Raw genomic sequence first — 12,324 nt, 5'->3', positions numbered from 1 at the left:
AATGTGCATGACATGTTAGACAAATGGAACAATGTGTTTGGAAAGAAATATGGCTCCTTCCATAGCAGAGAAGCAAGGCCTCATTAACTTCTCCTAAAAGAAGGAAAAGAAATCACAAACTTACAGTGTCTTGCTTGATTTTTTTTATACAACAATCTCCAACATCTTGGCCTATTCACAAAATGCTGTGACGCATGGTGGTGGCAGTATCATACTGTTGCCTTTTTAGTCTTTAAGGCAAACCTCCAATAAAATACTGAAGTAAATGTAATGTGACAGAATGTGAAAAAGTTCACTAAGTTTGAATACTTTTGCGTGCAGTGAGTAATTTGTGATCCAATTCTCAAAGCTGTTGAACTGTGTTACGTAAACATACATTTCTTTTCTTTTGGTTTTGAATTGAAAGAATGTAATTTACATAACTTCAGGCCAGACGTTATTACCTCAGACACACCACACAGTTCACTGGTGGAATTCAAAAGACCAGACAGACACGAAACGTTCAGTATAGATATTTAAAATACTTTATACAGCATAGAAATCTCTTGACACTCAAACCAATCCATTAAAAAAATCTTACAAAAGACCCCCCGCATGTCTGTATCAATCTCAATTTCAAAAAGAAAAAGCAGTTACAAAGACATAAATTCAAATGGTGACATTACAGTTCAATTCATGCAACTTTTCAGTATTTAATAGCGAGGCAAAAAATTCCCTTGTGCCTGTGGAAGCCTTATCTTTATTTTTTTTTTTTGTAAAAAGGTTATTTCCATAAACATTTTTTTTAAATTCTTCCTATACTGAACTATTAACGTGAAGGGGACAGGGGCACTTAAGACAGCTATTTACAAAGAACAACGTTCACATCATGCTCAAAGAGCTCTTGGCAAAAACTCATCATTGCAGTTAAACACTTAAGACTATTGCACAAACTACAGCATTAAGACAAAGGGAGGTGAGTTACTTCTTCTGTGGTTGTTAGGTGACATGAGTAGCACTTGTTCCCACTTTAAATCCCTCAGTGTTTCAGTGAGGTGGTTAAGTTTAATAAGGCTTCTGATGCTCTATTTTATTTTACTGACTACAAACTGGCATGTTCAGCTGTGAAATGATCCATAAAGTATGAGTTTCTCTGTTGATGAGTTAATACTTGTGTATAAAAAGTTATGAAGTGTAATTTATCACTGATGGGTAACGAGTTTATAAAAAAGTGAGCTTATGATTCTACCGTTGGTCCCTATGTAGTTTTATTGTGTTAAATCTAAAGCCAGCACTTAGACACATCCTACACAGACAGGTGTGTCAGACCTGACTGTCACTACAGTATGCAAAAATGCACGATTAATGCAGTGAGGTAAAAGATAGTCAGCACATTTATTTCCTATAGGTTTTGGTATTCAGTAATAGTGCAGTGAGCTTTTTTTCCCTCCCAGCAGTCAGGCTACAGTGTGAGCTGGCTGGAAGTCGGTAGCTATATTACAGAGTTTCTACAAAGACAACAACATTTACACATGTAAAGTCAGGGTTAGGGTTAAGAGTCGGGTCCTGTTAGCTGGTGTGAATCAGTCTGCTTGCTCTCAAACCAGATGAAGCAATATTACAAAACAAAGTACTTCAAACTTTGTCTATATTACAGGGCTTTGTTTCTGTGTGTGTGTATGCGTGAGTGTGTGCATTAGTCATCAAGGCCAGTATTACAAGACGTCCCAAGTTCACTGTGTGTCTTGGACACAGAGAGGATCCATTTCGAATCTCATCTTGACATTCTCAAGATGAGGTTTGTGTAATAACACAAGAGTATCGTGCTGTGTAATAACACAATACTCAAGAGGTAAAATGGTAAGTTTTCACCCTTTTCTTCCATGTTTTTTTTTTTTCAGATTTTAATTAGGCATGGGCCGGTCACTAGATTCAATAACTAACAAGGTTTGAATTTTTTCCATCATATTTTTTCCTATTGCTCGAAATCCTTTTAATTAGATGTTGGAGAAAGTGCCAGAGTGACTGAAATTTTCTGGTCTTTCCCTCCTCCTCAACCTGTTGCTGAACAATGATGGTCAGCTGAGTACAAGAAGGCCTCTACAGATGTCATTACTTACAAGAAGATACAAATTCTGTAGTTTGGAAGAATTTGCTGTTACAATAAAAACCCTCACAGAGTTACATAAGAAATAAAAAGGGTGTGCTACCTGTTATTAGCTCGACAACTGCTGTTTGACAACTGCAGTTGACAAGCAACCGTCAGCCTGTATAATTAACACCTTGACTAGAATGCTGTGTCTCTACTGAAGGTTATTGTACAGTGAGAATCTCATACCGGCCCATGTCTAGTTTTCATATTGAAGTGAAAAGTGGCTCAGTTGGAATAAAAGGGCAGTTCACAGTTCAAAAGGCCGCTCTGGAAGACCTCTCCAACTTTTACAAACTGTTGAGAGGGGCCCAAATGTTCCTTTCATTTTTTTTCGAATCCCTCAGCAAAGGGTCTTCAGTGCACCTGAAGCACACATCAAAGTTTTCATCGGATAAGGAGGTGGAGAAACAACTTCCTCAATGAATTGTTCTGGTCGGAATGTAAAAGGTTGCAGTGGGACTTTCTTTTTGGGTCCTTTGGCCACAGAGGGAAGCTTGCTGCGATGTGTTGGGCTCTCAGGATCGCTACTTGCACTGTTGGACGGAGGACTGAATGCCGAGTTGGGGTTAATTAGACTAAAGGCAGACTTTAGTGGCATAAATGCTGAGCCTCCTGGCGGACTTCCAACACTGCTAGAGGGGCTTCCACTTGTGTCAGAGGAACCACACCCATCCGATGACAAATTCTTCTTGGGCTGTGGGTTGGAAATCAGGACTGGGGGACTGGGGATGGTGGCCTTTTTCAAGTAAGAGGAGTCGGGCTGGAAGGCAGAGACGTGGCGTGGAGGTGACAGAGTCCCATTGGTCAGCTTGTACCAGGGTGTGGAAGGTGTGTCCTCAATTTGTTCGGCCTTCGAAAGGGAACCAAAAGAGTGCATGCCGATTGGTGATGGCGCTGGTGGAGCAGGGATGTTATGCTCTGGACTTGTGTTGACCGGTGGGAGGGTGGCCAAGCGCCTCCTCTGCTGTGGAGTGTTGGGGAAGAGGGGATGAATCTCGAGGTACTCCATGGATGATGATGCAACTGTGCCCGGAGGTGCCAGAGGTGACTTACGATGTCCTACTGCTAACGCTCTTAGAATACCTGAAGAAAGAAAAGGTGTACCTTTAGTTTCCATTGCTGGAACTTCCTAATCTTTTTTTTTTCTGTAGGTACTGTAGAGACAGGTGAACAATAAAAATAATACACCTGGAGCAACACATAATGTTAGATTTATGACATGCGTGTCTAGGTAGTATGTCATCTCATTTATGTCACAGCATGCACTGAGTCAATGTAAAGAACAACCTGACTCAGTTTTAACCTCGTCAGTACTAGCCTAACCTGATTTCCGGGATCAAGAACATCGCTTGCAAACTGTAGCGCTTCCCAAAGTTAAACAAGTTGTAAAAAGGAGCTCAAATTTTAGTTTCCCCAGATGCTCACATGCCTCTTCACTTGTCACACTTTTGTTCCAAATATAATTCCAATGCAGTTTTATACAAATTTACGTACCTCAGTGCTAAGCTGTTTCTCATTCATATTATGTCAGACATCAGAACAGTGTTAAGAGTAAAATAAAGTGCTTGTGCATTTGCAACACAAATGGCTGTAAGTTTGTCCAAAATGTTACTTTCAGGTAGATGGATGGATGGATGGACGGGTGAGTGGATGGAGGAAGGGATGAAGGGTGGGTTGCATGGAGAGGTAAGTGTGGTTGTGTGAAACAGGCTGTTGTACATGAAGATGCATGCTCAGTCAACCTACCCTATGTAAAAAATAGAAATAAAATCATGCAATAAATATCTTTTTCCTTTTTATGTGTATACAGTTTATTCATATACATGTTTTGCATTAAATAGTGCAAATCCTTACCTGTTTTGTGTTTCTTTTCTTTGTTCTGTCCTTTGCTAACGGCCAGATAGACGGGTGTCTGTTTAGGAGGGATGGTTAGTTTATCGACGTGCTTTCTCCACTGTGTTTGATAGTATTCCGTTTGTTGCTTCTCTAGCTTCTTTTTCTCCTGCATCTGTTTCTCCTATACACAGAAATAATGCAAAAGATTCTCAGAACTGGTCATGCAGGTTTTTCAACTGTCTCAAAATTTTCAAAAACACTGCACCGAGCAGAAGAGTTTAGATTGCTTCTCTGTGTTTCAGGCGTTAGCTACGACACACTCACCCGATACTCTTTGGAGAGCCTCTTCATTTTCTTGTTGAGAAGAAAGTAGACAGCCAGAGTGTGACAGGCACGGTTGGTGAGGACAGCGCTCAGCACTTCGCTGTGCTTGTACCCCATCTTCTCCGTCATATGAAGCAAAACTGCTTGATTTATTTCTTCAATGTGGATTCTTGAAACAAAGAGAAGCCAGATTAGTGTTATCCTGTAAAAACTATATTTACTAAGTGTCTGCACAGTTACTATCTGAATGTGTAAACATTTTAAATGTGTAAGGAATTGCAAGTTCATGAGAACCCCACTCAGTTTTTGCATTTAGTTTTATGGACTACATTTTGCTTTATTGGGATTTTTTGTGATTGGCCAAAAAAAAGTAGATTATCTGCAAACTTGTTGAAAAAAAGATTCTCAAATAAGCACTGTTCAAGGAGCGCATTCATCAGAGAAACAGCCAAAATGCCCATGCTAACTCTGGTAGAACTGCACAGATCCACAGTTCATGTGGGAGAATGTGTAAACAGAAAATCTATTAATTGTGCATTCCATAAATCTAGCCTTTAGGAAAGTGAAATAACTTCCTGCTTTAGTTTACCATCAGGCAGGTGACATAGCAAACATGTGGAGCAGCATGTTTTGCTCATAGAGTAAGCAAAAGGTAACGTTTGGGATTACATGCAAATCACTTCATAGCAGAAAACACAGTGAACACAATGTGCTCACTGAAAATTTATAGTGACAGGCTCCTGCTGCAGGGAGGCTTTTCTTTATGAGGACAGGAAAGTTTGTCAGGGTTTGAAGAGGTGTGGTGCTAAATTCAGAGCACTTCTAGTGAAGAAGAATAACGCAGGACACACAATTACAGTGTATATAAAAAGAGGACAATAAAAATGGGTGCCCAGTTCTAAAGAACTGTAAAAAATGTGAATTGCCAGCACTCCCAAAGTATATAAAGGTTTTAATGGTTTTAAAGGTTGTAGTTCTACAAAAGAACCTGTGAGAGATTGCAGAAGACTGGGGAAGGAGGTAAACGTTTCAGTAAGGCCATCACATACAGCCAGAGCTGAAAATAATTTCTAACATTCTTCATGTGTGAGAATGACCTCTACTTAAATCTACTGTAAATGAGAATTCTTGGAAAGACTTGAAATTTTGTGAGATACTTTTCTTTCTGTCCGACTGAGCTTGAACTATGTCGCACAAAGGAAAGGGCAAAAATGTCAGTCTCAACTTGCAGTTCTAGTTGCATGGAAAGTTAGTCTTACATACTATTTAATCTACAAACCATTAAATACAGAAGTGTTTATTCACAATATGGACTGATTTGTGTCGGCTTATCACAACACACTTCTCCCCCTAAGAAGCACACTACAGTGGTTATGTGAATATGTGCATGTGTGTACCTGCTGCGATAAGGTGCCCCTGTGTTCCTATTGGCCAGCTGCAACCAGGAATCAGTCATCACTTGATGTATATTTGGACGCCTGTGAGGGTCTGGCTCAAGAAGCTTCTTCAGCAGACAGATGGCAGCTGAGAGGACAAAAAAAAAAAATCATACTGTGCTGTCAAGAGCTGCCTGTCCTAATCTGTGAAGATTCCTGAAAGTTAAACATGTCATTACATGTATAACTGTAATGACAACATCAGTTTGTCTTTACATGGAAGTCAAAACCAAAACCTTTCCTATTTATTTTACACTCTCCTTATATGCAAATACAATGTCAGCCCTAAATCTCCTCCTTCTTTTCACCTTGTTGTATTTCTCAAATTGAATCATCACAATAGGTAGTTGGTTGAGCCAATCCTTCATTTGAATATTACCAGGCATCACTGCGTGACACGAAGAGGATGAGAAGCGTCATTGCTTCCAGTGGTTTTGTTTTGATACTCGTTCCTCCAGTATTATCTGTACCCCCACCCACTTCTACCTTTGAGAAATTGTTTTGAAAAGGAACCTGTTGCTGCGCCAGGAAATTCTTCGGAAATATTCTTTCTGCTGGCAACAGTGGGAGTGTGCAACTCCATCTAGCCAGTAATAATTATGAGAGTTGTTTTTTTGTTTTTTTTCTTTTTCCAAAGAAAGCACAGAGGGCCAATAAAAACAAGTCCAAGAAACCTAATTAACAAAAACAAAGGTTTGTTTGACTAGCAGGTGCCTACAATTGGCATTTATGATTCATTCAGTCTTTAGAAAATGTCAGTTACCAGTAGATAGGGTAGGAGGTAGAGGGTTCATTTCTTTGTCCACCATCTTCTGGTGCAGAGCTCGAAGGCTAAAGGGCTCCACGGTGAAAGGGAGTGATCCGGTCAGCATTGCATACATATTGACTCCACTGTAAAGCAAAACGTGCATATTTAAAACTTCAGGTTGCAGTAAACAACAATAGGTGAAATCATATTCTAAGGAATGAATGTGAACTTACATGGACCAAACATCCACCTTTGGGCCGTATTTCTTTCTGGACAGCAGCTCGGGAGCAGCGTAAGCTGGACTGCCGCACTGGGTACTGAAAGGGTCAGAGTATCCCAATATGCCAGCGCAGTTACTGAGGCCAAAATCTAAGAAGGAGAGGGTGGGAGAGTGTGGTAAGTGTCATTCTTAGGCTTTTTTGTTGTTTATATATCTCTGCTATGCAAACAGACAGAACCAGATTAACGCCTCAGCGAAAGCTTATAAGCCTTTTAACAGGAGATTTAGCTGTTCTTAACCCTTTACCTCGGTAAGGCTCTGATTACACTCAGGGTGAGAACATTTACAGTGGCCATCCAGGCATCAATAATAAATAGTTACATGATTACTATTAATTATTCAGTTGTTACTTTTATCCATTATAGAGTACAGACTGTGTTTTTGGAAGAAAGGAAAATTTGATAGTGCCTTACCTATGAGTTTTATGTTGTCCTGCTCATCCAACAGGAGATTTTCTATCTTCAAATCTCTGCAAGACAAAAAGGGAGAGAAGAGATGTCACTGACTGCAGTTTTTTTTTCTTTTTCCTCTTTTAAGGATTTTTTGCCCTTTTTCTCAGGTAAGGTATATTGACAGGTAAGAAGGGTATGACAGAGGGGAGAAAACATGCGGCAAAGGCCACCATGCTGGGACTCAAACCTCTAACAGTCACGTCGAGGACTAAGGCCTCTGTACTTGGGTTGTGAACTCTACCCACTGCATCACTGCCGCACCCCACACAGTCAGTTTTTATGAAAGATGACAGAAGTTATTATCTTACAAGCCACTGGAAATATCAACATAATGCAATCTCTTGCGCAACTGGGAATTTATGATTTTGTACATCTTTTAAACGTAATATATTAATAATGATAAACACTGTTTGGATTATTGCATGATGTTTGAATATCCTGTGCTTTTAGTTTATTTAAAGAAGTTCTTAGATAGCCTTGAATGACAACTCAACAAATACAATAGATCTGGGTGTTCTTGTGTATTCATGTGCACCGGATAGACCTAAGCCACATGTTGAAGGCAATCTTTAGTACAAAAAAAACAACACAACAAACTTTCAGACTTGGGAGAGCAGGCAGTTTCTGTGTCCTTTGTCATACCTGTGCACCACGCCAGCCCTGTGAAGGTGCTCGACGGCCAGCACCAGCTGCCGGATGTATTTCTGAGTTTCCCTCTCATCAAGGTGCTTCTTCTCATAAATGTGGTTCATGAGGTTCCCTCCAGGACACAGTTCCATCACCAGGTAGTAGCTGTTCTCCGTCTCCAGAATGTCCAACAGCTGTGCAATGTTTGGATGCCGAATCATTTCCTGGATGAGGCCTTCCCTCCGCAGGTTCTTTGTGACGTATGAGTCCTTCTTGGCCTTTCGCTTGTCAATTACCTTAACCGCCACCTGGAAAAAAACAAGAGAAGAGGAAAGGGTAAGAGGATGAGCAGAGATTCTTCTTGAAGCCTTGGCAGCTGAGGGTTGACTCTTAAACCCTGTGCCATATGTTGTAGTTAGCAAAAGCACACTCCTATATTAGTGTGTCTCTTAGGGTTAGATTTCAAGGAGGGTAACAGGTGATGATGCAACTTGATCTTTACTGCTGGGTGCATAACTTGCCGCTGACCTCTCCCAACCAGCTGCTCTTAGGGTGTAGAGTAATGTAAGGCCCTAAAGAGGGGAGGCATGTGAGTGTGAGAGGCAACAGAATTGTAATAAAGTAAAGGGAAAGCAAACGTTATCCTATGTGCTGAGAAGGTGCCAAAACCATATGGGCAGTTAAAGTTACCCCCATTTGCTCCTGCTACGTTAAAGTTAATCTCATTTAATAGGTTATGATGTAAGCGACACCAGTACTAAAAGGTGTTACTCTTTGCCTTTCATTTGTCCTCTTAGAATGTTTTAAGGGACGATTGCTTGAGTTACTGTTAAGAAATCCTTGAAGATGTCCTCATAAATGGCAAACGGTGCGTCCTCTGTTCAATGGCAGATCCTTGTGGATAATTCAATAAAAATATTTCATTCTCTGCCTGTGCTTCTCCTTGTGTCCTGTCTAGACTGAGTTCAAGAACATGGTTACCATACATTACAAATCATCTCAAGGAGAGTCCACAGACATGGACCAGCATGGCAAGTGGAACAAATCACCATATCCATTAGCGACACTGTGCAACAGTGTCCTCTCTTTTCTCCTGCCCTTTGGCTTATTTTTACAACCATCCTTCAGCTCATTTTTACGCTCTGATAATTGATTCCCCTCTGAAGAACCTTTTTACAGTTGCTAATTAAACCTGGCTTGCAGAAGAAACTTTTTGCGCATACCATGTGCCATCACTTGACAGTTAAAGATGGCCCATGTTTACACTTGCGGGAAATGTATGTGGCGGGTTAGGATCGGGGCTGTGTATTTACAGTAGTGCATATGAGAAGGGCGGGGTGGGATATCAAGGGGGAAGGGAGCATTCTGCCGGGGGGCTTTTCGGGGATTCAGTTGTTTATCAGGCACCCCTCAGACAGAAAGGAGGGGTCTTGCAGGGGTAATGTAGAGGGGAAAGTGGGTTACATATATCAAAACCACACCCATGTGACCTCTCCTACCTCCCTGACCATGATGACCCCATCACTTTCCTCTCTTCACTTTTACATTCTCATGCCTACATCTATATCATCGTTCAAGCGATGCTAAAAAAGGGAATCTGGAGGACCTGATGCATTTGTTTTGCCCCAGCATACCCTCTTGGTTGAACAAACTTGCTGCCCTGCCCTTCCACCCTCCCTAACAGCTCCTGTTGGATGCCTTTATTCAAATGAAGAGCTGTGCTTGGTTGTGAGATTACCACTGTTTGCATCATCCTAAACAAAGAGAGTGGGGGAAAAAGGGGAGAGGAGAGGCGCCTTTTCTCTTCTGAGCAACAGAGCGAGCACCAACGGCCAAACAGGGGCTCAAGATAATTACATACATTTTCAACAATTTAATATCATGTTAGGGTACAGTCGCACAAACAGGTTTTACAGGTTGAAACATGCAGGAAAGAGAGGAGGAGCTTGTTTTTCTTAGATGCAATTTTTTTTCTGGCAGTTTTCCCCCCAAAAATAAAAAAATTTGAAGAGATCGAGACAAAGGCAACAACTGGCCAATGGATGCCCATCTCAAACCCCTGCGTTTGCAGAATCCCAATGAGCTCTGCAGCCCATTTATCAACGAGGTCATTTCATATGCAAGTAGCAGCTTTGCTTCCTCATAGGCCAGACAATTTTGTTCTCCATCCCTATCACAGCCATGCGCGCCTGCAGAAGGTGAGATCACCAGCAGCAGCAGACAAAGCAGCACAAGTTGCCATCCAACGCCCCAGGAAAGCAGATGCTTTCCATTCCCCTGTTTGAGCCTTTCTCTCACACACAAACACGTAAGGTAAATATTGTCGGTGGAGCTTCGGTACTGTGCATGCACTGCACCTCGACAGCTGGCGATGCAACATGAGCTCATTAACAAAGGGCGCTCATTGCAAGCAGAGCTGGCCACTTTCTCTGAGGTACAACTGGTTAACTGAACTGAGCAGTGGTACCACTGGGTTAACCCCTCTGACTACATAGTCTTCTGTAATTATTTATCTGCTAAATTTATTTCTTATTTCTGTAATATTATTTATTATTTGACCCTTTTAAATGCCCATATACCACCAACATACAACAGCATAAGAAAGCACTTAAGACTTCCAATTTGCCCAAAATGATATGAGACAGTGGTATCACTGTTCCATATGCTCCTGGTCACCCCTATATATATATATATATATATATATATATATATATATATATATATATATATATATATATATATATATATATATATGCACTGACAAGCCAAGAGGAACTGAAAACAAGCAAATGCTTTTTAAATGCATTATATCTGACACCCAGATGCATGCAATGCCATGTTACCCTTGAGGTACACAGTTTAGAAACTGCACATCTAATGTAGGAGATGTCATTTTTATCCACTACCATGCCTTACCTTTTCTCCCGTAAGAGTGTGGAGACCTTCTCTAACTTTTGCGAAAGACCCTTCTCCCAGCTTCCTCCCGATCAGGTAGGTCCCGACGCGCTTGGTGTGGTAAAAGTTCTTGAGGACGTCCGGGGCAGGACTGCCGAGGGAGCCCGAAAAGGTACTCTCATCGTCGGCGCTGTCTGAGGTCTCGCCGTCGTGCGTCCTGTTGTCTGTTCCCATGTCGTGGTCCAAAACGGGCATCTTTGTTGCCTTGTCTGAGAAGGGAGAAAAAACTTCGCACTCGACTCTCACGCACCTAAAAGCAGGTATCCTATTAAACGCTTAACGTCCGGCAAATTAGGAGTGCTGGATCTTGCGCCACCTGTTCACCCAAACGCATCCAGCAAGTGCGCTCAGCAGTTTCCGAGACAACTGAATCCGCTTAGATTATTATGACATAAGGAGCATTTTAAAAAGCCAATATCTGTCATGGAAAACTGACGCCACGTGTCTTATTAGCTACGTGAGAGTGTCTTCAGGTCGAGGATCAGAACCAGGCTTCTAGGCTGTGTGCGCATCTCCTCTCACACGAGCGTCTGGTCTGTGTGCAGTGCAGCGTGTTTTTCAGTTTGAAGTGACTTTCCCGGTCCTGTAGATGGGCGTTCCCCTACCAAGTGTGCGGGTGAAAAAAGAAACACAGTGATGGAAGCGGGGGTACTTTTCTATCCAATCAGCGCAGGGTGGGTGGAGCGAGTGTACGGACAACGGGGAACAACAAGTCTACCGGTACCACCGCCCCGCCGCTCCGCTGTGTGGGCTCACATTGTACATGTGCAGGAACAAAGAATGGATTTGTAACCCTGATGAGTAACTTGTTACAGAATCAACATTTGAGCTCATAGGGTTTGTAAAAAAATATACTAACATGTATTTGGCATTTTAGTTATTGTATGCATCTCTCTGTGCGTTAAGAATCTGCCCTTTTCATAATAATAAAAATTTAAGATTTTTGTTTTTCAAGGTAGTTATAATCAATATTAAGCTTGAATTAAATTTAGCCTATCTATTTTGGATGTTTTCTTGAGTTCAGCAGACCATGAAGCGACAAAAGAGAGAAAAATTTCACCTTGTTTACTTATGAGGTTCACTGGCCTAATTAACATTTTTAATCACCCAAAGAAGAACAGGGAGGGGCCACTCATCATAAAATATATATATTTTTTATAGTAAATCTAATCAGGCTCAAATACTTGAACAGTTGCTTTAATGACATTTTTATTGCATAAATAAATCTATTCACTTTATTTTCAAATGTTGTATTCAATTAGATTTTTTGTGTAGCTATGCTTCAATTTCGATCTTTAAATAGAATGGCTTTAGCGACGCTAAACCACATGCCGCTTTTTCAAGACTGCTGGACCATGCTTTCTTGATAATTCACTAGACATAATAAAGATGTGAAGCGTACAAGTACGACATCTTTTGGAGACTTTTTGCACTACAATTGAAGGCAGCGCAGACGTCTTGCTGAAATTGAATCAATATCCGTTTTGTAATTGTCTTGACACAAGGGCCTCAAGCATCTCATCGATTAGACCTGC

General features: G+C 41.2%; 1 protein-coding gene across 1 annotated transcript; it reads right to left on the bottom strand.

Moving 5' to 3' along the window:
• Positions 1 to 501: 501 nt before the first annotated feature.
• hunk (hormonally up-regulated Neu-associated kinase) lies at positions 502 to 11,362 on the bottom strand. The gene is made up of 9 exons (XM_032576859.1): positions 10,751 to 11,362; positions 7,850 to 8,142; positions 7,169 to 7,224; positions 6,709 to 6,844; positions 6,491 to 6,618; positions 5,689 to 5,815; positions 4,292 to 4,460; positions 3,986 to 4,148; positions 502 to 3,214 (listed from the first exon to the last, which is right to left on the bottom strand). The coding sequence occupies exons 1-9, from the start codon at positions 10,982 to 10,984 to the stop codon at positions 2,472 to 2,474; spliced, it is 2,049 nt and encodes a 682-aa protein (XP_032432750.1). The 5' UTR covers positions 10,985 to 11,362; the 3' UTR covers positions 502 to 2,471.
• Between the last annotated feature and the right edge of the window lie 962 nt (positions 11,363 to 12,324).

This window comes from Xiphophorus hellerii, chromosome 11 (genome assembly GCF_003331165.1).
Source record: "Xiphophorus hellerii strain 12219 chromosome 11, Xiphophorus_hellerii-4.1, whole genome shotgun sequence".
Classification (NCBI taxonomy): domain Eukaryota; kingdom Metazoa; phylum Chordata; class Actinopteri; order Cyprinodontiformes; family Poeciliidae; genus Xiphophorus; species Xiphophorus hellerii.
Note: the sequence above shows the minus strand (reverse complement) of the source record. Positions and strands in the feature narration are given on the sequence as shown.

Coding starts and splice junctions, on each gene's coding strand:
- hunk (XM_032576859.1), bottom strand. CDS start 10,984: ATGCCCGTTTTGGACCACGACATGGGAACAGACAACAGGACGCACGAC. Junction 8,143..10,750: donor ACACTCTTACGGGAGAAAAG/GTAAGGCATGGT, acceptor GTTTTTTTCCAG/GTGGCGGTTAAGGTAATTGA. Junction 4,149..4,291: donor GGCTCTCCAAAGAGTATCGG/GTGAGTGTGTCG, acceptor TTCTGTGTATAG/GAGAAACAGATGCAGGAGAA.